This window comes from Phodopus roborovskii, unplaced genomic scaffold (genome assembly GCF_943737965.1).
Source record: "Phodopus roborovskii unplaced genomic scaffold, PHOROB, whole genome shotgun sequence".
NCBI classification, from domain to species: Eukaryota; Metazoa; Chordata; class Mammalia; order Rodentia; family Cricetidae; genus Phodopus; species Phodopus roborovskii.
Genome location: NW_026126433.1, coordinates 16,910,823 through 16,936,880, shown reverse-complemented (window position 1 = coordinate 16,936,880; position 26,058 = coordinate 16,910,823). Strand labels below are relative to the sequence as shown.

Genomic DNA, 26,058 nt, shown 5'->3' with positions numbered 1-26,058 from the left:
AGGTCTGTCTGAAGTCTCACCTCATATTCTTTCTGAAGTAGGATTTTCTAAATGGCCCAGTGCACTCCTCTCTTTACCATTTTAGGCATTCTTTTTCCTTCACTGGGATGCTCTTATGCTTCTTTTCTTAAATAGGAACTTTCTATCATCTGTCAGGTTTACTTTCATATTATCTGCTTTGTGAATTTGACCCCTACTTTAAGAGATATGTTCTCTATTTTGCAGCAGCTCCCATCTACTAGAGCTTTTTAAGCCTGTTGAAATCAGTCATTCTGACATCTATTATTCATGTTAGTTCTCTGTAGGATTTGTGGCTAGTCTTTTAGAAAATATTTGTTCTTTGTTCATTTCCTATATAGAGTCTTGAACTTAAGACTCACATGACTTGGTTAAGGTATTCATCTCTATCCTCAGTAGGCCACTCAGTACACATTGGTTGAGTGAGTCCTGTGCTCAGAGTCATTTTAAATGGGTCAGATCTGGTTGGGGTTGATAGTGTCAAGCTTTTCAAGATGGATTGTGACCTCCTAAATAGAGACTGAGGATGGTATGGGAGTGGCAGTAATGTCATGTATTTTTGGTTGATGGACTGTCATATTTAGATGCTGAAGTTGATTACAATGGAAGAAGTCTGGACCCTTTCTCTGATTTCACTGAAAGCCAAGAGACAGAAAAAAATCAGAATAAATATTAATCAGCTAAAATATCGTGTTTTAAATTCCAATTGTCTTTACAAAACCCCTACAATCAATATAGGTTTTTTCTTTTGAAAAGTTCAAATAATTTCACCAATATTACTCATTTATTTTCTCAATATCATCTGTCTGCATTTTACCACCACAGAATTTTCCAGCAGAATGGAATGCCATGTGGAGCAAAACTCTGGTTAATGACACTTTCATTGGAACTTACCATTTGAGGAACAGGGATTAAAACAATTACCAATGTGTCCATAAACTTTACACTTCATAAAGAGTTCTTCCTAAGAGCTAGAATCAAAATGCAGAGAGACAAAAAGAACATGCCCAAGGGTATTTAGCCAGTTGTGACCAGCTTGAGCTATGACGTTCTTTCAACTTACTCCAAAAGGACTGTTGTTGGAGCTGGTTTACTGATTGCCAAACCGGAGGAAGTTTGATATACATCACCCTAGATAAAGCTTTGCTGTTAATCGTGGCCAAACAAGGCCTGCATCAATTCTTAGCTATGAATTTCTTCCCATATCTTAGGTAGGTTCACCTTTGTTCTCTTAATGTGATAGCCTAGAGCAAAAGATCAAGTCTGAAATGCCACATGTAGCTCAAAACCTGCAAGGCAAGAGAAAAAGTAGCACACTATTCACTGGGCTCCAAGCTATTGGGGCCTAGTGGGATGAATAAGCAGACAGAGCTCTTTTCCAACAACCTGTGTTCAAGGGAACTCAGGCTCAAAAAACCTCTTCCCATGACCCTCACTCTAATCTCGTACATACTGCCAGACTTGGGCTAACTGTCCAGAGTCTATTATTACAGTGGAAAAAAAAAAAGAGAGCCTCCAACCAAGCCTGAGATATGAAATAATTCTAAGAAACTGACCAAAGTTTAACTGTCCTTTTCTGTAAACACATGTGATAATGGGAGTCTCAGATTATATCTGACATTGGTTTCCTTCCTCATGTCCTGTGATAATCATTTTTTTTCCTTTTGGTTTTTTTTCGAGACAGGGTTTCTCTGTGTATCTTTGGAGCCTATCCTGGCACTCACTCTGTAGCCCAGGCTAGCCTCGAACTCACAAAGCCTAACTTATACCAAGGGACCAATAAAAAATGTTATTTTTATAATTTTGGTGCCTAATGAGATCTCAAGCTACAAGCAGACACCAAGGAGAAGGCATTTGGAACTGGAAAATTCCTGTTCTGGGGAACAGGGGTTTCTTGACAGCATGAAGAAAGGAAAGGAGTCAAAGAAATAGCTGGTGTAGGACAGCTGGGCTGCTGCCTCCCCAGAGCCCAGGAGCAATGTGGAGTAGAGGAATGCTGCCATTGTCTTGAAGCAAGTTTTCCTTTGCTTGACCCACACTTTGAAGTTCAAGGAAAACACAAAGTGGGAGTCAGCTGGATTTACAGTTCAGAAGGATTTTGTTTTCATTAAAAAAAAGTTATAGGTTTGAAGAGAAATGTCCAGAGACCTACAAGAATGACCCCAACTAACAATTCGAGCAACAGTGGAAAGGCTACCATAAATGCCTTTCCCTGATAATTAGATTAATGACTAACTTATCCACCATCATAGAGCCCTCATCTAGAAGCAGTCACCCACAGATAAAAGTGAGGTGAATTGGAATCCAGATGTAGAGAGTGAGGACAAGACCAGGCTACAGAAACACATAGAGACAGCTGACCTGAACAAGGTGGAGCTAATGGGCCCCAGACTGATAGCTGGGAAACTAGCATGAGACTGACTCAGACCCCCTGAACATGGGTCTCAGTTAGAAGGCCTAGGCAGTCTAAGAGACCTCGGACAGTGGAACCAGGATGTATCCCTGGTGCACCAAAGGACTTTGGGAGCACATCCCCCATGGAGAGATACTCCCTTATCCTAGAAGTAACTAATATCTAATTTCACTTAAGCCCAGTCCATAAGATAAAACCCATACCCAACACTGCTTTGGTGATCAACAGCTAGAGACTAGATAGCCCAGAGACTTAGGGTAAAACCAAATACTACTATTATATAAAAAAAAGTACCAATAAAATGATCCCTAATGATATTCTCTTATACTCATAGATCAAAGGCTTGTTCGGCCATCATCAGAGAAACTTCTTCCTGCAGCAGGTGGAACAAAGACTCACAGATATACATTATGCAGAGAGTGAGACATCTTAAAATTATCAGCTGTACATGGGATGTCTTTTTCAATCCACCCCTGCTCCACCTCCAGAGCTCAGGGAACCCCGAGAAAGAGGAGGCAGAAAGAGTGTAAGAGCCAGAAAGGATGGAGAACACCAAGAAGCAAGCATAAAAATGATCAAAGCTCGTATGAACTCACAGACTGAAGCAGCATGCACAGTGCCAAACAGGTCTGTACCAGGCCCTCTGTATATATTATGGCTTCCAGTTTAGTATTTTTATGGACCTCCTGAATATGTAAACAAATAAGTCTCCAATGCTTGTATCATCTCCTTTCTTCTGTTAATTTTGTTATAGTTTAATTATTCGTTAGAAGTTTTCTTCTGATTTTTAATTAGAGGCAGAAAGAGAGTAGATCTGGGTGAGGTGGAGGGGGGAGGAACTGGGTGAAGGAAGAGGGAGGTAAACCATTATCAGGATATATTATGCAAGAAAAAATCTTTGGAAATTGTGGCAAGCTAAGGAATTTTCCAATAGCCACTATCACTAGGCTCAGGGCTACCCCTACTAATAGTGTCACATTATCTAAGCTTTAATGTCTAGGCTAAAAATGAGAAGCATACCAGAGAATTTCTAAGGATATTTTATAGTTTCTAATGCAGAAAGGCCCTTATGTCCTGGATTGGCAGCATGGATTCACTATGTGCTATTCTGGCTCAGTGTGTGGGCTGTGTTAATGTACTGAGATGGTATTATTCTAGCTTCCTGCTTTTCAAATTGAATTGGTGTATTATTATTATTTATTGTTGTTAACCAGCCTATGTGTGTCAACCAAAGATTGGGATTTTTTCACAACTGGTAAATGCAGCCATATGGCTAGGACTGAAGGGATTTTCCACTATGTCTCACAGTTTTTATTTCCTCTAACCATAAATAAATCTCCTAGTTTCATACTTCCTTGTCCTTTAGAATTTTAAAAATTGAAGTATCATTTTTCTGAGCCTTACAATTCTATTTGAAGGTAAAATAACATTATAATAGGAAGTCTACACTGAGGGACTGGATGGTTTATGAAACCAGAAGAAATCATGACCACTTTGTGTTCTTCCTTTAAATTATATGGAATGGCTAAATGCAAATTGAACTTCACATATTCTTATTATTCCACATTTTTACTGTTCTTCTGAAGTTGTATTTTTAGGAACCTTTTTATAATCAATAGAGTTACTTTAAAAAAACTCTGTGTGTGTGTGTGTGTGTGTGTATCTGTCTGTCTGTCCCCAATGCAAATGCTCTAAATCTTATTTTGCTCTCTTTGGTCTCACTTATGATAGCTAGCTAAAAAATTATATATATATATATATATATATATATATATACATATATATATGTGTATATATATATAATCTTGAAGGATTCAATCATGCTTTAAAATATACATATATATATATGTACATTGATGTGTGATACTTGTATGAACTCACCATAGTTAATTGAACACATGATTATATCTTGATCATTGAAAAATAGTACTAATATTTTGAGTCAAAGATATTTAACTTTTAAAACATTGTTCTCTATATTTAGAATGCCTCAACTGCACTATTTGATTACTACATAATTTATTACTGTTTTATCTGATCAAACAATGGAACAATTTTAAGACTTCACAGATAAAGCTATTATCTACTAAATGTTACAACTTCTAAACACCTTCTGCCACATTTTATTTGTGTAAAATCTAGATGGGGTTACTTGACATTGACAAAAATAAGTTGTGCCATCAAGGACTTTGTCGATTGTGTCCAATACAAATAAGATAATCTTTTGATCAGTGCTGGTTTGAAAATGACAGGCCCTTCATCCGGTCATGGGTTTGCACTCAGTCTTAAGCTGATGGTACTGTTTGATCTTTAGGAGGGAGAGTCTTACTGCATAAAACGTCTCACTGGCGGCTTTGTGGTTGTGGAGCCTAGCCCCACTTCTCCTTTTTCTCTGTTTTCCATGTGGGAACAACATGGGACCTCTCTGCTCCCTGACTACCAGAGCAGTCTCATGCTCCTGTTCTACCTTCCCTGCCTGCCATGATAGACTCCATCTCCTCTGGAACCATAAGGCAAAATAAATATCTTTTTCCTTAGCTTGCTTTTTGTCAGGACAATTTATCTTAGCAATAGAATAGTAACTGATATAATCACTATTATGGTAAAGCTAAATGGAACTACTGTCATCTTGAATAATAATAAATAAATCACATTCATGGGAGATTGTTCTTTGTATCAAAATTCCATTTCTTTCATTCAATTTATTCAGATAATTCAATGCCTTAATATATGATATACATATACATACATACATACCACACACACACACACACACACACACACACACACACACACACACACACATACACACACGTTACTCCTTAAAATAATAAGAAAACTTCCAGACATTGTTTTGACAACTTCTTTCAGAATTAAAAAGTTTCAATACTGAAATAGGCTCTCTATCATTGCACCCACTCACCAATTCCTCATAGTTAGCAGGCAGCTTATTTGTGTAGGAGTAAGGGTAGAGCAACAACTGGGAGTATGAATGAATCGTCAGATAGGCCTTGATAGAGGAGAGGTTCTTGCGGATGAAATCTGCCAGGGCCTTGGTCTCCTTTTCAGATTCTGCGGCTGGTCCACAGTAAGTGTCAGAGCAGGGACTTCGAGAAGCTCCCACTTCTGCAGGAATATATATTCCTATTAGTGGCCCATGATCGCCTACTGAAGTTGTCATAGCAGATGCTAGATGTTTTAGATTTCCAAATTAGGAAGCTAAATAATATAAGGCACTTTCTCAGGATTCTTTAACAATTCTTTTTGGTATCTGTCTTTCATCTATTTATTTATCTATGCATATATTAGGATGACATGTTTTTAAGCCACTATAACAAGAAATTACACATGAAATAACTAACATCTTTTTATTATTGGTCTTTCAAAATATTTATGAAAACAAGTAGTATCCCTGTGTTCTGACTACACTTTAATCTGTACTGTATATATGTATATAGTATAGACAGTATAGGAAAATTAATAAGGTAGAATCAATAATATTCATGAAAACAATCCTGTTACTATGATTATTTAGTTGCATCACAATTTTCTTTAAATGATTATTTTTAATATCTGTGTCTAAATAGTTGTTAAGTTGATTCTGTAAATACATTTCTCACATTGTTGGATTGTGTCAGTTTTGCCAGTTGTTCATTTCCAGAATTTAACATAGCTGGGAATACAACACAGAACTTTGCTCCATATATCTTAATCAAATATATCAATAAATTATTTTCTGTGCTTTGAGAAAGTTAAAGTTCTTTACATAAAAGTACATAATACATAAACCTTTGTACTTTTTCTTCTTTTGAATATTGACCTATTGTTTTCTTATGCTACTTTACCTCTTGTGCTTGGTAATGCTGCTTGCAAAGTGGTTAGCCAGATACTCACCACACCAACCGGCGTTAAAATTTCTGTTAGGGTCTACACCCACGCAGGTACTTCCAGCCCGAGTAGAGCGGGTCTTTCTCCACATTCGGCTCTGAAAGCAGATTATATACTTACATCAAATACCATAGGGAGTAACTGGTGTGAATTTCATAAGTCCTTCTGAGTTCTTGTACCTTAGTCCAGGTGTAGACATAGCCATCAATGTTAACTACAGGCAGAACATAAAAGTCCAGTTCATCAAGAAGCTGTGTCATGTGGATCTCTTGTCCATAGGTGCGGACAGCCTGTATGTGAATAACAATATGGGATTTTATGGGATGGAAGGGATGATGCTATCAAAATTTACATGATCTGGATGCAGGTTTTTCTGCCTCCCTTGTTAGCCTACATTTAAATTCAAACTTTCTCTAAGATTTTTTGGACAAGGCATTGCAAATTAATTCAAAAGTTTTTTGAACTGGCAGTGAGTGGAGAGGGAATTAGGAGAAAGAGAAGGAGAGGAGAGGAGAGCATGTAGGACTAGGAAGATTGAGTCAGGGGATGAATAGAAGAGAGAGAGAGAGGAGAGAGGGAGGGAGAGAGACAGAGACAGAGAGAGATACCAAAATAGAGGAAGCCATTATAGGCTTGAAGAGAAACTGACTATAGAGGAATGTCCAGAGACCTACAAGAATGACCCCAACTAACAATCTGAGCAACAGTGGAAAGGCTACCTTAAATGCCCTTCCCTGATAATGAGATTGATGACTAACTTATCTGCCATTATAGAGCCCTCATCTAGTAGCTGATGGAAACATAAGCAGACACCCACAGCTAAACACTGAGATGAACTCCTGGAATTCAGTTGCAGAGATGGAGGAGTGATAAGAAAATAGGAACAATACAAGGCTACAGAAACCCATAGAGACAGCTGTCCTGAACAAGAGGTAGCTCATGGACCCCCAGACTGACAGCTGGGAAACCAGCATTGGACAGACTCAGACCCTCTGAACATGCGTCTCAATTAGAAGGCCTGGGAAGTCTAAGGGACTTCTGAAAGTGGAACCAAGATATATCTCTGGTGCACCAAAGGACTTTGGGAGCACATCCCCCATGGAGGGATACTCCCTTACCCTAGAAGCAGGAGGGAAGTTCTAATGCCTACTCCAAATGACTTGACAGATTTTGATGATCCCTCCTGGAAGGCATCACTCTCCCTGTGGAGTGTGTGTATGGGGGGAATGGGATGGGAGGGGGGTTGGAGGGAATGGGAGAGAGGGGGAACTAGGATCAATATGCAAAATAAGAAAAAATAATAATAAGAAAAGCAACTTTAAAAAAAAGAAAATAGGTTTCATATTATAAACTCTTCTATTTTAGAAGCATATCAATATAAGATTTTAGATTTTTAAATCAAGAAAAGATAAGCCAATTAAAAATGACTATAACCACTAATGAAATAGAAGACGTCATCAAAAGTCTTCCAACCAAAAAAAGTCCAGAGCCAGATAGTTTCTGTGCAGAACTCTACCAGAAATTCAAAGAAGCACTAATATCAATTCTCCTCAAATTGTTCCACACAATAGGAACAGAAGGGTCATTACCAAACTCTTTTTATGAGGCTACAATCACCTTGGTTCCCAAGCCACACAGATACAATTAAGAAATAGAGTTAGAGGAGAGGTATAAAAATAGTGCAGGGAGTCCCACTTATTCTTTACCTAGATTTCCCTAATGTATCTCCTTAGAGTTTTATGGGCTGATATAGTATCCTTCATAGGGCTTACTGAAATCATTATCACTAAGATATTCTAAAGGTGATTTTATTCATTATTTCACATATATTGGTTGGAATTCTCCTGTAAGAAATGGTTATTTCTTTTTCTTTGTGAAGTATCCATTTGTACCAATATGAATGCATGGACATTTGAGAACTTCAGCATTTTAACTTATTAGAGACAATGGTCACACTGGTGATCAATTTTTAAAGAACAAATCACCATTTTAGCTGTCAGCCAGTCCAACAAAAGCAGGTGAGAAAGTACAATTTAGTGAAATTGAAATAAACCCATTTTTTCTAAGTTAAAAATCTATATCTTACAAGAGTCTGTTGACACATGTTAAAACTAATTTTCCTCAATTAGAACTGATAATTGTGGCTATTGTGTGTGTTTATATGTTTTACATTCCCATGTCATTAGGTTATAAATTAATTAATTAAAATTGTTACTTTCTACTTCTTTTGTCAAAAATAATTTTCTGGACATACCTCTCTTACAAACCACTGACAGAATGCAGGAGAAATCCACTCTCTTGCATGGAAACCACAATCAATGAAGATGGCAGGCTTATTTGGTTTAGGTTTGCCAACCTATTATAAATAAGAAGAAAAGGAGTAATGTGATGGACCACATGGCACTCAGGGATTAACATCTGCTCCCTTTGGACTCAACAGGTGAAACCTAATGATACTCAAACTGTTCTTGTGTTTGAACAATCTCTGTATTTAAGCTGAAAGCTTGTATTCTTATTAGGCTTATCAAGTCTATGTTGCCACAAGAAGCTTGAATACTATATTCTTGTAGCACTTTTTCTCAGCTACTGTTATTAGCTGAGACAATCAGATGACTAATTATAGGTAATTATGATTGTTCCTAATTTTATGAAAGATTTTCTTTTCTCCACTCATTTCTCATCTTCTCATTTTGTCACTGGAATTGCAGGACAAAAGTGGCATTGAAGATGAAGGAAACAAACTGTGTTGTTAAGTGTAATGTGGCCTAATAAATGAGAATAGCCTGACAGATGACTTCCAGTAGCATCTTGCAACTTGCAAACAAACTTGGAAACCACTTCTGAGAGAGGAGAATTTCATAACTTATGTTGCTTACAGGGATGTCTCTTGTTTTACTGGATTTTCCTTCTGAATTGATCAAAAGTAATTATGTGAAAATACACATAGAACAATGAATCCAAGGAGTCTGAGCTATAGAGTTCTTTCTTTTCAATAAACATGTCTACAAAACAGATGCTAGTGAATCAGAATTCATTGATTTAAAATGCTCAGGTCATGTTTAAAAACTGTTACCTTTAGGAGATACATTTTACGTCCTTCAAATGTGGTTCCAATGGTGCTCTGAGAGATGAGGTGTGGATTCTCACTGGCAACTTGTTGAATCCAAGCCTCTATCTACCAAAGGGAATCATTCTTGGATTAATGTGACATAGTTCAAACTCCAAGCTCTCGAAAAAGCATCTGATTCAGGGGCATCCCATACCTTTTCCCAGTTGTTGTACTTGGTGTAACTGTGTCCACTTGCACGGGTGGGGCTATCAAACTGGGCTTCCAGAACATTTCTCACGTTGCTTATCAATACCCTGTATGAGTCAAAGTGGATGTTTCTGAATATGAACATATTCTGTCCAGGAAACACACATGTAGGCAAGAGCCATAGTTTTAGTGGACGCTACAGGATACCCCATTGACTCACACACTGTTGCTGAGGCTCTGCAAGCTGAGCTACTTAAGGGAGATTTTATTACCAATCACAGTGAGACATTGAGGACTCTGAGGAGCATGAGTATGATGGGATCTTACAGGGCCCATACCTCACATACTTTAGTGACCCTAAACACAGAAATGGTTTCCTTTGATATCCAGACATTTGCCTCAGAGTCATGGACACCCACACAACAATACATATCTGAGTCATATTTGTTTTATTTTAGTTTTTAAACCTCAGGTGTTTTCCTGATCTTAACACCCCATGTCCCAGAAATCTACTCACTACCACTATTGTAATGTGAGAGTCACTGAGGGCCAATCTTCAGAATTTTAGGAGAACAACTTACTGGCTGAAAATTCAAAAATAATATAACACTAAGTATTTATCAGGTGAAAAGACACTGAGTTTAAAGAACTAGTGTCTTCTTTGCTGTTTGGCTGACCTGATAATCTAATAACAGTTATTTAGCAAGACAATACTAAAACTAAAGAGACAGGGCACTTGAGGACTCTTTATTTCTATAAATTCAGTGAAAAATTCTTACATTAGGGGCACATGTATATGTGTATGAATGTGTGCATGTGTATTTATCTTTTTCTCCCTTTATTATTTTGGATGGAAAGTATGCTTGAAAGGGAAAAATATCTAAGCATTGATGTCCTTAATCTCTGAATATTCCAGAACAAGGTCAGTTTGCAAAACTTCTGTCATTTATAGTTAAGCTTTCCTGTGGTTTTATCTGACACGAGAGAATTTCAGACACACATCAAAAGTCTTTTTTCATCCCTTGTACTCAAGGGATGAAATCAGGAATACCCTATGAGCTTCCCATGTAGTTCCCTGCATTTGGTAAATTTGAGTACAAGAATGTGTCTGTTTATAGAAAATGCCATAAATTAATGCTAAATGACTTATTTGAGTTCTTAGTAAATTCTTTCTTACAATTAACTCTATTAACATTTAAAAGAGAAAAAGGAACAAATCTTAGAGTTTATCTCAGCAAAGACATTTTCTTTGGAATAATCATCAAAACCTTGTTAGTGAGTTAGTATCCTGTGCTCCATCCCAAACTAAGTAGCTTAAAGCAGCATAGGTTGATTAATGTATAAGTCTGGAATTTAAGAATCCTACACAGGTCTCACTGGGCTGAGAGAAAGATATTAGTGTGGATATGTTTCTGTCAGGAGCAACTAGGGAAAAACTGATCCTGATGAGCCCTTTGTAGCTCCTAGCCACCTGAATTCCTTGGCTACAGTTGCCTCCTCCACTTCCAAAGCCAGCTATGGCAAACTGACTCCTTGCTTCAATCACTTGGGGATGAGGTTAAATACATTTGAGGGAATTGCAATTATAAGTAATTTCTTTGTCACAACATCTTAACTAGAAGGGCAAAAATTTGAAAGAAAGTATAAGGAATCATGAGTCAAGAATAAAAAAAGGTCAAAGCAGTGGCTTGACTCAATTTATGTATTGGTTTGAGAAAAATCATGTATTCTCTGGGCTTTAATTTCATGATTTGAAATAGGATACTCAACACCCTTTCAATTTTGAGATGAAGTAAAACTCATTATCCTTTGTCATTTAAATAGATGTCCTCAAAAGTATAAACAAACAAACAACAAAACAAAACAAACAACCCTAAACCTTCAGCTAGAAAAAGATTGAGAAAATGATCTTCAAGGATACAATTTTTTTTTGTCAAACACAATAAAAAAACAATGCAAAACAAAAACTTAAAACCAAAACCAAGCAACTGACAGAAAACTTTAAGAAAACAATTCTATTTCAATATCATCCTGCCAAACACAGATGAAATTCCTGGAATGGAAGAAGGATCCAGTAGAGATGGTAGGTGATGTATACTTTAACTTTTTGGTTTTTTTAGTGGTTGGGCCTGTGCCCAGGATCTTGCACATGCAAGGTGAAATACAGTTGAGCTATATCCCTAGTTCTTTATACATAAGAAGTGCTACAAAATATGTAAGTTGCATGTCCTTTCACTGGGTATCTGGGGAAAATATATCCTAAGTTAATTGCTCCTTGGCACTCCACAGCTTTAAGACTTACAGTACACATTTCTTATTTAAAGCCATAATCATGGCCATTGCTAATATTCAGCAAGCAGTGTTGGGTGGAGGCAACAGCAGAGCTCACAATACATGTAGCTATCCTTTTAACACAGCCAACCTCAAGTTCAAATGAATTAGAGAAGACTTAACAACTATGAAAGGCTGCTGCTGTTGTTTTATTGCAGAAAGAGATAATTCTTTTAGAATTCTTACTGTGTTAGTCAGCATTTTTATTAATAATTCAGGTAAAAAAGTATTAAAGAAACAGTTTAAATTAAAGATGATACTCAATAATAAAAATATCTCTTTACACCTTGGAAAAGAACATCAGAATACTTTTATCATTTAGCAATTTTAGTCAGATCTTGAATTATGGAACAAATTTAAAAAACCTGTGCACAAAGAAAGGTAAATTGTAGCATTGTATCCAAAGCTTTATTCTTAAATTGGGAATTGGATATTGTTGATCACATGAAATGCAATGCTTATTGATTAGAGGCTGGGGTTTACCTCAAACTATCTCTGGCAGCCTTGTAGTTTGTTGGCTTTATTAGACTTAGGACAAAGAACTAAACTGTACTATAAAATATTATTATAAAGAATTAGCTACTATTGTAAAAAATTAAAACGTCATTGTGGCTCCAAAAAAAACATAGATATACATTATATACTTTCATATGCCTTTTATGACAGTGCTATCTAGTTAATTCCCTTTTGAATTTTTTGAAATATGCAAGAAAATTAGATCACCATGACTCTCAGTAAAATACAGAACATTGTAGCTGGAAAGGATAGGGAGACCTCCTGCCTCCCCCTGTCATGGATTCTGGAAATGAAGTATCAAATCCCTAATATGTGGCCATTGTTACTCAAAGAAACTTGCCTGCACAATTCTTTTGTTAAGATTTTAAAAACTTTTATGTGTATGAATGTCTTACCTGTATGTTTGTCTATGCACCATGTACATGTAGTGCCCATGAAGGACAGAAGAAGGCACTGTATCCTTTGGAACTGGAATTACAGATAGTTTTGAGTCACTATCTGAGAACTGGAAACTAAATGCTTAGTTCTCTGAAAGAGCAGCCATCTCTCCAGCCCTACACAGTTTTATTTAATATGTAGGAAAAAAATGGTGGTCTAGGCAGTTTTCAGCATTCCATCTCACTCTGATTTAAATTAGGGAAGAGACAACCTTTTGGACTCTTTAGGAAAGGATCATGCAGAGGACTGCACATCAAAGGGTTCTGTCAGTTTAGCCTCAGACTGGAATCCAAAGGTCAGACCTATCCAATTCCAACTCTTTCTGAATAATAGTCTTGGCATTTGGAACCACAATTTATCTTTTTTTCTATGCACATGTTTTGAAATTTGTTCCATGATAACTCAAGATACGATTGAAATTGCTGTATGATGCAAATCATAGTGAAGAGTATGTAATACATTGAACAGATATGAACCATATCTTAGTGAAATTTGTGCAGCTGACAATCTCTTTCTATGCAAAAACATTTATCTGTAAGGCATTGCCAGTGAGAAACAAGGTGACACAGATGTGAGATAATAACAGTATGTAAGGACTGCTTGTGACTCATTTAGTTATTGATGGAGTGATTTTCTAGGACTGCTGGGGCCTTTGTTACTATTCAGAAAATCATATGCTTCAATATTCTCAGCAGAGTTTCTAACATTAACAAGGAATACTCTATGCACAAGACAATGTGCAACCATAAGTGCAAGAAGTCTGCCATTAGAAAAATGAAGAGAATCTTCTACTTTATGGTGTTTATGAAGACTGACAGGGGTTGGAATCATTTCACTGATATGATATATGAACAGAATCAAGACATCTTTTTGGTCTCTACTGGTATAGTTCACAGTCAGTTCTCTTTGTTTTTCTGGAAGAATTGTATAGAGACTCATCTTTAAGGAGCTTATTAAGGCACCTCAAGCTGAGAATTTAGAAGTCCTTGTTCATTATAAGAACACAATATCAGACTTAGTTTTCAATTTACAATTTTTAAGAGATAGCCTGTTTAAGGTAGCGTGTTGATACTTTCTTTAGTAAGGACCAGAGAGTGAAATGAGATAAGGCATGATAATGGAGTAAAACACTGCAGTATTGTGCTGTCTTTAAAGGGACACTATATTGGGCTGGAGAGATGCTCAGCAGCTGATAGCATGCACTTTTCTTCTGCAAGACCTGAATTTGGTTCTGAGCACCCACATCAGGATGTCTACAACAGCCAGTAACTCCATTGCCAGAGGATTTGACAGCACTGAGCTCATGTATTCAAACACACACACACACACACACACACACACACACACACACACACACACACACACAATGTTTAAATAAACAAGTCAATATAAAGGCAAGTGCATTTTCCCTTTTTGTACAACAGCAAACCAGAGCAGGATTTGCAATGGTAGTAAGATTATAAGTGCAAATCAATAGCATGTTGTTCGTTTATCACTGTCATCTTTCCTCATTACATCCCAACTGAGGGTTGGGAAATTTAAGCAGATCTTAAGGTCTCATGCCAGAAAGTTGCCAGAGGCAACATCAGGCTTTGGTTTGTTTTACATTAAAGCATTTCCCTTGATGTCTATACCATTTCTGATATTGGCACAAGTTTTATAGTTGACTTCTGACATGTTCCTTGACCTAGATACTGTTTTCTACATTTTTAAATTGTAAAAAACCCAACAAAGTAATTTTGATGCTAAAATAGTGTACATCATATTTTCTCAAAACATAATACAGATTTACATGTGTGACCATGAATTTCTGGATAAGCAGCTGAACATCCTACACTGGACTCAAGTTCCTTTTGTTCCTTTTTAAGCAACCCCTGGAGGAAGCACTCCCTTCCTTTCTTGTAGATGCCGCAGAGTCAGCATGTTCTCTTTTAACTTTAAGCCATTAGCATGCCATCTATTCTCTACCTAGAGTATGGTGTTTCCATGTTGTTGTCTGGCTGACCCCTAAATACCCTTCAGTTCTCAACCAAAGCCCCATTTCATTGGTCATTCCTCCCTGAGCCATAATTTTCATTCATTCTGCTCAATCCCTTGTGCTCTGTTTTTTTCTAATAACTATTTTACACCACTGCAATCCCTCACTTGAAGTTTATCTTCTTCTAATGGATATAAAGTCCTAGCCACTCTTTTCTGTATCTAACCACCAAACACTTAATTTAGGGTGTCAGCCAATGGACAGCCTTCTCTTCTTTAAAGGAATTCTCACTTGAATGATGTAGACATAACAATGCAATATTTGGGGAGAATGATCTAACAGTTTATCCAACTCCTTTCTTTTAACTCTTCTTTACATCTCCTGATACTAGTGGTGGAGTCTTTCAAAAGGCTATGTTATCTCTAGACTTAAACTACAGGAACATGAGGAGCCCTCTCTGCCCACAAGAGGTGTGGTTGGCCAGCCAGAGAGAGGAGTTGAGGTTAAAACTATGTCCAGATGATAACAATGTCCATGGCTTAGCCTTGACTCTCTTTATCATTTTAAAGTAGTTGGCTGGTTTGAGATCACAAAATATTTCATTAGAAAAATAACTGAATACAAATGCCATTGAATCTTAATCTGGTTCTAGCTCTGCCATTACCTCTATGTATTGGGAGAAACATAGCCTTCTTCTCATTTTAGCTCCCTTGGGTTATTCACAGGTTTAATAAAAGAGGAGAGAATTTTGATAGTATAAAGCATAAACTTACTCATAGTGAAATTCATTCTTTTCCAGAAAGTTCTCCACAGTGACAACATCTTCTGCTTTAACATGAAAGTCAACTGAAGTGAGAGGTTTCACTTGTGTAGCAGAATCTGGTTTCCAGAAATCAATCTGAATAAAAAGGTAAATGAAATAAACATCTATAGTTCAATGACAAATTAGGATCTGAGTGTACATGATTTCTCTTCTCCATACAATTACCTTAAATTTTAAATAATTCAGGAAATCTCTTATAAATATCTCATTTTAATAAGTAAGAACAATTCAGTTATATGTCAATAAAAATGTCTACAATACTGGGGAGATTGTTTTGTGTATAAGATTGTTTGCTGCATAAGCATGAAGGCCTGAATTCAAATGCCCAGGACCCATGCTACAAAACTGCATGTGGTTGTATGTACCAATAGTGAGGAGCAGAGTAGAGCAATGACCGGAAGATTACTTGTTGGCTACCTTCCTCGCTTCAGGTTCAGCAAAAAATCCTGTCACAAGGGAATAAGGTAGAGAATGATAGATGAGATATCTGATATCCCCTCTGGCTTCAGATGAATATATATATATATATATATATGTGTGTGTGTGTGTGTGTGTGTGTGTGTGTGTGTGTATATATCAGGAAGCATAGGTGTACATAAACCTTATACACATACACTGTATTATCACAAATACACATATATAGTCATGCACAAATACATGGACATATAATTAAAACATTGATTAACAAGAATCATGAAGAACATAATTGTTCCTCATAATACTAGTTTACTATAGCATCTCTAGCTGTCCTTTTATGTTTTTCAATTTTATTGAACACTTGCTTATTATATTATGATAGCCATCTCTATGGTAATGGATAAAGCTGCTGAGTGATAACTACAGACCAAAAAGGTAGTAGAGAGAAATTAAGCCTTCTTTTACTTAAGTAGACATATTTTCATAATCTTGGAACTTATTTCTCTGAAAGTCACAGGAATATGAGCCTCCTGATGTATTCTGAAGTGTGGCCAGAAACAAGATACTCTTGAGTGTCCAGTAGTATAATGAAATTCCCATCTTATTCATTAGCTGTTATTGGGCTTATTACATAATGGTCTTCAGGTTGGTGACAGAGTAGTGGGTGAATCAAATATGACTTTTATCTTCTTGAGAGAGATTTTAGAGTAATTATTGTAGGAAATAATAGTGTGACGGACACATTTGACTATTCTAATGCTTTTAATTTGGAGACTGTGCACCAGAAACTGAGGAGGCAAGGTTTTAAGGTGACCAAATTTCTGGTGTACTTGCATGGAATCTAGTAACTATAGATGGCTCCACTGAACTTGAAAACACTGTCTAGTCCAGTGGATATTGGGCCATTGTGGAGGCTATAAATGATGGACATGTTGTAAGGATTCAGGCATTATGCTGGCCTGCCCCTATCACCTGGCAGAATGCACTCAGGCAGTACTCTGGTCAGCCCAGGGTTCTATGAATACTAGTCTGCAGGCAGGTGTAAAGGACCCCCTTTAAAAGTCAGACCCCTGCCCACTTACACTCTCTTCTCTCCCCCCCCTTCCTCTCTTTTGCTTTCTCTCTTCCTCTCCCTTTTGCTTTCTCTCTTCTGCTTTCCCTTGGCCATCAGCTACCCCCCTCTTTTTCTCTCCCCCCACTCCCCCTCTCTCCTCTTCTGTTCCTGGTGCCTCTAAGTCTCTTCCCTTCTCCCTCACTCCCCTTGCTAAATAAACTCCTCATTTAAGCTCTGCCTGGTGTGTTATTCTCTCCTCACTGCCTCTGTCACCCTGCTCTGGAACCTGCTATGCTCTCCCACATGGTCCTTTACCTTGGGACCCAACTCACTAGGGACCCTCACCTGGGACCAACCCAACCTCTTCTCCAGTTTTATTCTTATAATTGTAACTAAAGAACAACACATGTGATTTCAACAAGAGGGATCCTAGAAAAAGAGTGTCAGTATAGGTATACCAGACAGTTGACAGAATACAATATTAGTAGATAGCAAAGGATTAGTTAAAGGTGTACCAGAGAGTTGAAGTAGGGAGAATACAGGGTGGAGCTAAAATGATAGTATTAACAGTGTGAAGGTATATCACAACAGACACAGAGGAAGCTGGGGTATAGTGACAAATCCAGCACTATAAAGACAAAAGCAATGAAGATAGAAGAGAAAGTCCATTTTTGAACATTACATTTAAATTTGTGTTCCTGACATTCCAATATTATCTCAGTTGTAGATGCAGGGATTTAACATTGGAGCTCTCTAAGTGTCCACAGCCAACAATGACAGTGCCTGTCTCCCTCATAATTACTGGGACCATTTGGTGTGCCCAGGACCCCACCTTTTAAGTGATTATATATATATATATATATATATATATATATATATATATATATATATATATATATATATATATTTGCTTGAAGCCCTTTTCTCCAGAGCCAGGAAAAGCCAAATAAACACTCCAGGTGGACATGGGATAATGCACAAATAACTCTGGGAACTTACTTAACATATGACCCTAGGAAATAACTCTAGATTTCCAACCCATTAACCTCATTGGTGGGATAATTTTAAAATATGTGGTTCGTACCATTTCCTGGAGAATCCCTGTGATTCATGCCCCAATAACCCTTTGTGGCAGTGGCTTAATAGTGTTGCATTGACTATGCTCTCTTCTCTGTATCATCCCTTTCCCATGTTTTCATGGTGCTTACTGCACTTTCAAATGAGCTATTTTTCTTTCAATCTTGAATCAGGGTCTGTTCTGGAAGAGTATTTATAAAGATGTTAACTGTCCACTTAGAGCAACAAATGCTTGCATGATGTGTTTGAGGATGGTTCTAGCACAACCTCTCTTTCTGTTATGAACCTATAAATTACCTTTTCTTATTTCCTCACTTCTTACTCATTTTCCTAGCTCTGTGAAATATTGAAACACTAGATGTGTTTGTGTAACTTTCCTTGAACTTCTGTTATAGGAATGATGGATTCTTTAAAAGGGTTATTATAATGTTTGACAAAACTTACAGGTCTAACTTGAGGCTGTTCAACATTTTCATTTGAAGGGCTAAATGTACAGCATGGTGTTAGACTGCTTGCCTACTATAGGGAAGGCTCTGGACTGGATCTGATGTAGTCTTGCAAAACAAAGCAAAACATGAAAACATTGCCTTTGACATAGAGAAACTTGGTGTGGTTATCATTCACCCATGTGGAGCATTGCAAGTGTGATACCTGTGGTCCTGGAGACAGACCCATTGCTCCACAGGAACCAGGAAAGCAGGAGGAGCGCTGCATCTCCACAGCAATCACCAATCACCCAGTGGTTACAAATGAGAATCTCAAATAATAGCAAAAGGAGGGAGGGTAAATTTCAGGAATAAGAGTAACTTGTGAATGAGAAATAGGGAAACACAGTTAAATGTATCATAAAAATGTGAGAAATTGAGCTATATGGGCCAGTGTTATAAAACTAAATTATAACATTATCCTATAGAGCACTGAGTGACAGAGATCCACATGGAACATTTGTTGGGTTATAAAAGACTATCTTTAAGTGGTAATCTTGTGAGAATATAAGTCTAGTCAGCCAGATGGTGTGTAACTTGAGTTCTTATTAAATACCCCATTGCCCTGCCAGAATGGCTAAAATTAGAAACACCAATGATGAGTCATGTTGGAGAGGATGTGGAGAAAGCGGAACACTCCTCCACTGCTGGTGGGAGTGCAAACTCATACAGCCATTTTGGAGATCAGTATGGCAGCAGTTCCTCAGGAAAATGGGAATTAGTTTACCACAGGACCCGGCAATCCCCCTCTTAGGCATATACCCAAAGGATTCACATCCATGCAACAAAGACATATCTGTTCAACTATGTTCATAGCAGCACTATTTGTAATAGCAAGAACCTGGAAGCAACCTAGGTGCCCCTCAATTGAAGAATGGTTAATGAAGATGTGGCACATCTACACAATGGAATACTCCTCTGCAGAAAAAAATAATGGTATCTTGAAATTTGCAGGCAAGTGGATGGCACTTGAAGAAACCATACTGAATGTGGTAACCTGGTCACAAAAAGAGGAACACAGTATGTACTCACTCATATATCGATTTTAGACCTAGATCAAAGGATCACCAGCCTATAAGTCACACCACCAGAGAAACTAGGATACAAGGTGTATTCTAAGAGAGTCATATAAAGTCCCTCACAGAACTGGGAAGGACAAGTCCCCCAGAGCTCAGGGGAAGTTGGGGGGGGCAGCAAATGGAGAGAGAAGTAGGAGAAAACAAGAGGGATGAAAGGAAAACATGTGCGACCAGGAAGATTGAGCCTGGTTAGGAATAAAAGACAGGAAAGAGAGAGAGAGCGAGACAGGACAGAGAGAGACAGAGAGAGAGAGAGAGAGAGAGAGAGAGAGAGAGAGAGAGAGAGAGAACATAAAACAGGGAGCCAATATTGGTTTGAAGATAAAATTGAACACAAAGAAAGGTCGAGAGAACTACAAGACTGCTCCCAACTAACAATCTCAGCTTCCGTGGAAAGGCTATCATAAATGCCTTTCCGGGAGAGTGAGATCAACAACTAACTTATCCATGTAACCCTCAACTAATGCCTGTTGGAAACAGGATCAAACACCCATACATAAACACTGAGTCGAAGTAGAACTCAGATGCAGAGGGAGAGGACAAGACCAGGCGGCAGAAACACATACAGACAGCTTACCTGAACAAGGAGGAGCTAATGGCCACTAGACTGATAGCTGGGAAGCCAGCATGAGACTGACTCAGGCCTCCCTGAATATGGGTCTCAGCCAGAAGGACTGAGCAGTCTAAGGGACCTCAGACAATGGAGCCAGGATGTATCCCTTGTGCACACAAGACTTTGCGAACACCCCCCCCCCCCATGGAGGGATAACTGCCTTAATCTAGAGACAGGAGAGAAGCCCTAGTCCCTACTTCACATGACCTGTCAGACCTACATGACCCCAACTGGATGGCATTCCCCTACATATGGAATTGGGGTGGGGGGATGGGAGGGGTGTTTAGAGTGCATGTGAGAGGGCAGAGAGGGTAAAAGGGAGGGAAGGAGGGAGGGAGGGAGGCTGGGAAGGAGAGGGAACTGGGATCGACATGTAAAATAATAAATTAAATTAAAAAAAATGCTTTGACTCCAAAATTTAAGTTCAAGGACAAGTTACTGGGGAAAAGGATTTCTAATTTTGTTTCCACAGAAAATGAAAAGATGTGGATTCCTTCCAGACGAATGTGTTTTGATCAAGCCAGACCACCTGAAACAGAGTACCAGGTGATCCTACATTCAAAACAGCTGGACAAAGCAGCCTTGCAGACTACAGCCAGGATTTCGGAATCTTCTTTGAATCACCCATGACAGCGCCCCTTACCAGCAGGAAGTAGTTTGGAAAGAACAACGCCCAAATTCCCAAATATTGTCTATAAATGTTTGTTTTCATTTAAATGGACTTTGTTATATAAAATAAATAAAAAAAATACCACATTGCACTAATATAAAGGCAAGTAACATATCAATTTAAAATTAGGCTGGGTATGTTACTCAGTTGTTACAGTGCTTGCCTGGACAGAAAGTCCAGGATATGGTCTCCATCACTGCACAAAGCCATACATGAATGCAAATGCCTGCAATCTCCGTACTTGGAAGGTGAAAGCATGAAGATAATCCAAAGCCATCTTCTGCTACATGGCATATTTCAGGTGAGCCTGGACTACAGGAGTCCCTGTCTTTCCTGTTAGATTCTTTGGGAGGTAAGTTTGTCAGATAAGAGCAAAATTATTGATACTGGGGAATCTGAGTTTTCACAAATATGCACAGATTTGTTTCACACTGTGAGTGACTGGGAGTCAAACACCTACTAGGTCTCTTATTTATCTTGAGGACAATTTTATCCCTTGTTTGCAAGTAAAGCAACTTCTACTGCAGACCTAATTCAGATAGCAGGAAGAAAGCTTCTGATATGTCAACGATGAAAGAGATAATGTTACTTTAGGCATAAGAAAATATACTTAAAACTCCAGAAAGAGAATCCAGGAAAATCAAGAGGACAGAGTTGGTGTCACTATAAGTGTCTTGATTGAGAGGACCAATTATAATGTGAGTACAAGTGGTAAAATAAAACCCCCACTCTGCAATTACAGATGACAAGCGAGGGTGCTGAAGTACAATGCATCTCTAATCCTTCAATACATCTAGCTCTTAAAAGGACACATTCAAAAGCTGGGAGGAAGGACATACTGGCCAAGGATAAATAAAAGGACTAGATGCTCCTTTGATGATCTTATCAGGAAGGCTACATCCCAGAATACACTGCACCCACCTGATCTTTTGAAAATTTATGTTGGAAATAAAAACATAAGGAAGAGGCATGCACCTTTCATTGTGGAGCTAGAATAGTGAGTGTGCTGCGAGAGCTGCAGGAGAGTTGGCCTATTTACCTCTCCATTGGCTTCCACCTTTTTCAAGATTTTTCAATTACGAAAGAGAACACTGAGGTTCAAGGTAGATGAGGAGAAAGTGATTATACTGCCATGGAAATTGTATTCAAAAGTCTGAGCCAATAACAACAGCCATCAAATGGTTACATGGTTCTTCCTAATTATTTCCAAGTGGCATACTTATATTCATATTTGAACTCTTGCAACAGCCCTCTATGGAGATAGTATTACTACCACCACAAATGAGGAAGATGAGGTGCAGAGAGGAGCACAAGACTAGCTACAATCGGTATGTCCAGAAACTAAACCTAATGATTCTGAGACCAGACTCTCTGTTTGATCACAATTAAATGGGAAAATTTAGGTGGCTAAAACAATATGGCAGATGATATTGCCATGTTGAGAAATAAAATAGTTCCAAGAGCTCATAGGGGAGTGGAGGAGTTCTTTGGGAAATAGATGAAACAGAAGTGATAACTGCTGGGACCTGGCATTGATGCCAATAAGCTGCTGAGCCAACTGGAAGCAGATGGACTATGAGTACTCAGAAAAAGAAGAATGGTCCCTGAGAGGCAGAATGGGTTGAAGGACAAGTTGCAAGATCTAACTACTAACATAGCAGAGTCTTGATCTCAGAAAGTATTTCCTGATACACAGTTTTGTAAACCACACAGTGATGTCTCTAGATACCGCCTATTTCCATAAGTTAGTTGAGCATACTTGTAAAAGGAGTTCTTAATGGGTCTAAGTAATAAAAACTTGGACTCAGATACAGAGGAAAATGCTGAGAGATCAGAAAGAAGGAGCAAGCCATCACTACATCTTATCTCCTTAGTGTTTCAGCAGACAAAAGAGCTAGTTGCTATTTCTCCCTGCTTATATCCTGTTTCTGTCCAGCTACCCCTTTTCCTGTTAGTCTGTACATACTTCCAGACCTCTGTGGTTAGCTAGTGGCAAGCTCTGTTCTCTGACTTTCAGATAGGTTTTATTTGTAGAAACAAGATATCACCACATTATCCTAAGGAGAGCAAGCTCATGAATCACTTTCATTTTTAAAATGCACTAAATGGTATATTGGGGACTGATGGTAATTAAATATTGACTAAATGAATTGTAATGAAGGCCTCTCTTTGTGGACCCCTAATTCAACATTTTCCTCACCTATGAGAGACATAAATCAAGAAGACATGTGGGGTGCTAGAGAGGTGTCTCAGAGGTGAAGAACATTCAGAGAACCTGGGTCTGATCCCCAGTACCCACATGGTGCTTCCTAACCATCTGTACTCCAGTCCTAGAGGATCTGATCTCATTCAAAGGATTTCAGCATTTTGAAAACAGTCCATAAATATAAAGTTTAGTAAAGCAAATCTAAAAGCCTAAAATTTTGTTAAAAGAAAAACCAATTAGGTAAGCACTGAGAAGAGGACAGAACTTATTTGAGGGTGATTTATGTGAGAAGAAAATAATGATTCTTATTGGACCCAAGTTTAATAGAAGTGGAGTGTGTTGTAATATTCCTAAGGTGTGAAAAAAGTATATTAGTAATAAAAATCTATTAGGCAATGAAGGCAAGTGATAGCCCTGTAGCATACATATCCATCAGGATATTCCTGGAGGCCCACTGCCAATTCTGAAAGATATGTTTTCAAAAAGAAATGGGAAGCTGAACTGTCTCTGGAGGTGAGCAGAATGTTCCAGACTCTGTAAGCTAATAAAAGGGGAGATGCTAGAAAGGCACAGAAGACAAAGCTTAGAGCTAACTGATATCTGACTCAGTTGTTTCTAATGAGTCAAGATCAAAAGGGTGGTTTGTAAAGTGTTGCTATTGTCCTTGGAAGCAATCACCAATCAAAGCCAGCAAGCGGGGGTGTTACTTCCTACGAGGAAATTCCAGATTTGAAAGAAAGGCCGCATTTTATAATTATGGCACTTTCTGCAGTTTACAATTTTTCTCCATGATTACCTTAAAAGTTAAAACAGAAATACACATAGATGATAGATATGTAACAAATAGATGAATGGATGGATGCATGGATGGATGTATGGATAGATGGGCAGACTGACACCTAAGAGCAAAGAGATTATTTAAGCACATATACTTAAGGATAAACAGCATTGACTCAGTTGGTAATATTTGTACTCAAAAGTAGATTGTTGCCACACTATCCATATACTCAAAAACATAGATTCTAACACTATGGATTATTTTTTGAGTAGCATGGTTTTTTTTTTTTTAAAGCAAAAGAATAGTATGGGAATCACGTATGCATTTTATCTTCCCTTTCTTCACCAAGGCATATCATTAAGGTAACCAGAATCAAGGTCAGGAAAACTCAAGTTCTGTGATGAGGAATGAAAGAAAATCAAAGGGAAAAATGACACATGGTTTATGGAAATGACAAAATGGACAAATGCCTGTTTTTTTCCAGTCATTTCCAAAGTGGTCACTTTTCTCCTTTGTCTTAGAAGGGAAGTGACTTGCATGTTAGATGTGCTATGACCTTCAGTACAGATTCAACTCATCTAGCTGTCACTGTAAGCTCTTCTAAAAGGTCATGTGGATTTATAATACTACAGGGCTTGCTAAGTCTAATTTAAGCAGCATAAGAAAGCATTGTGGCATTAAGTACTTTCCAAGTTTTATTTCTTGCATCTAAAAATCCTGTAAGGAATATTTCATGACATCGCTCTTTGGCAGAATCAGACTAACTTGGGCTTGAATGTTAGTGTAAAGCACAGAACTGTCACTTTACCTGTTTGGCGTTGGCCAGTTCCTGAATCAAATTGACGTGATCTTCATCAGGTACAATGACACGGAACACCCGATTGCTAAGTGGTAAAAATAATGAATAGAAACTTAAATTTCAGCAATGTGTGCAAAAACTAGCAGACTTACTTTATAAGGAACTATGGACTTACCCATCAAAGTTCTCCTCAAAAGAATGAGCCAGGGCCACACTCACCAGAGCCAGTAGCAGCAACATTGTGTCTGATTAGGACTACTGGGCAGCTGGGTCCCACCTTTTTATATTCCAGAGTGTTCTTTCTGTTTTTCTCCACTATCAGATCTTGATTAATAATTTTCCTGGCACAGTTATCTTGGTAGACATATAAAGCTTAAGAAGTTATCTTTCTCAGCACCTGTAGAAGGAGCAAATGATCTCACGTTCAGTTGGTCTAATTTGCACATTAAACCTAGAATCATTGGGAGGGGGGTAAAGTAAAATCTGTGTTGTAGTCTTTTCATTTTCATTTTGAAATTAGATCCACATACAGTAAATCAGATAGATTCAAGTATGCTTAATGAGCTTTGGTAAATGTGTACCCCCTAGTAATTAACCTCTCCTAATAATTAACCTCACTGTGGCTTCTGAGGAGGAAGACATTTCCTAGCTTAAGAAGTTCCATTAGCACCTTCTGTTGCATAATTTAAAACATCCTTCAAGCAATTACTATTGAAGTTTTTAGTTTTATATTAATTTTGTTCATTCAAGCTTCATATAAATGAGACTGTGTTTGCCTTATGCATTCCTTTGTATAACAACTTCTTTTGTCTTTTGAGGTTAATCATCTTTTGTTTATAATATTCATGTCTTCTTACTCACAGGCATTATTTCACTATATGAGAATTCTCTAATTTTTCTAGCTGCTTTCATGTTAGTGAATGCTTGTATCATTTACAACATTGTGTTACCATAAATAAAACTTGGGCAAGCATTTTGCACAAGTCTTTTTGTTGACACATACTTCCCTTTGGGTGCAGGGTTGACATGATCCTACCAAGAATTTACCACTGTTTACTGACTTTAAGCTTTGACTAGTTGCTCTGAACTCTCTACATTTGTCATCTTTCATTTTGCTAATTCTATTAACTGGGAAGTGACTTCACTATGATTGTAGTTTGCCTCTTTTCAATGATTGAAAATGCTCAACATTCCTTCATGTGTGTAGTGATGGTTTACA

At 37.8% G+C, this 26,058-nt stretch overlaps 1 protein-coding gene across 1 annotated transcript in view; it reads right to left on the bottom strand.

Moving 5' to 3' along the window:
* The window catches only part of Cpb1 (carboxypeptidase B1), a 28,058-nt gene extending 2,910 nt beyond the window's left edge, over window positions 1-25,148 (bottom strand). Inside the window, exons 1-9 of the mRNA XM_051185923.1 lie at window positions 25,015-25,148; window positions 24,849-24,924; window positions 15,612-15,736; window positions 9,583-9,682; window positions 9,393-9,494; window positions 8,574-8,675; window positions 6,499-6,609; window positions 6,326-6,416; window positions 5,355-5,557 (exon numbers count right to left, since the gene is read on the bottom strand). Coding sequence (XP_051041880.1) covers window positions 5,355-5,557; window positions 6,326-6,416; window positions 6,499-6,609; window positions 8,574-8,675; window positions 9,393-9,494; window positions 9,583-9,682; window positions 15,612-15,736; window positions 24,849-24,924; window positions 25,015-25,079 — 975 coding nt within the window. The 5' untranslated portion in view covers window positions 25,080-25,148. The remainder of the gene's footprint in view (window positions 1-5,354; window positions 5,558-6,325; window positions 6,417-6,498; window positions 6,610-8,573; window positions 8,676-9,392; window positions 9,495-9,582; window positions 9,683-15,611; window positions 15,737-24,848; window positions 24,925-25,014) is intronic.
* Window positions 25,149-26,058: the final 910 nt, after the last annotated feature.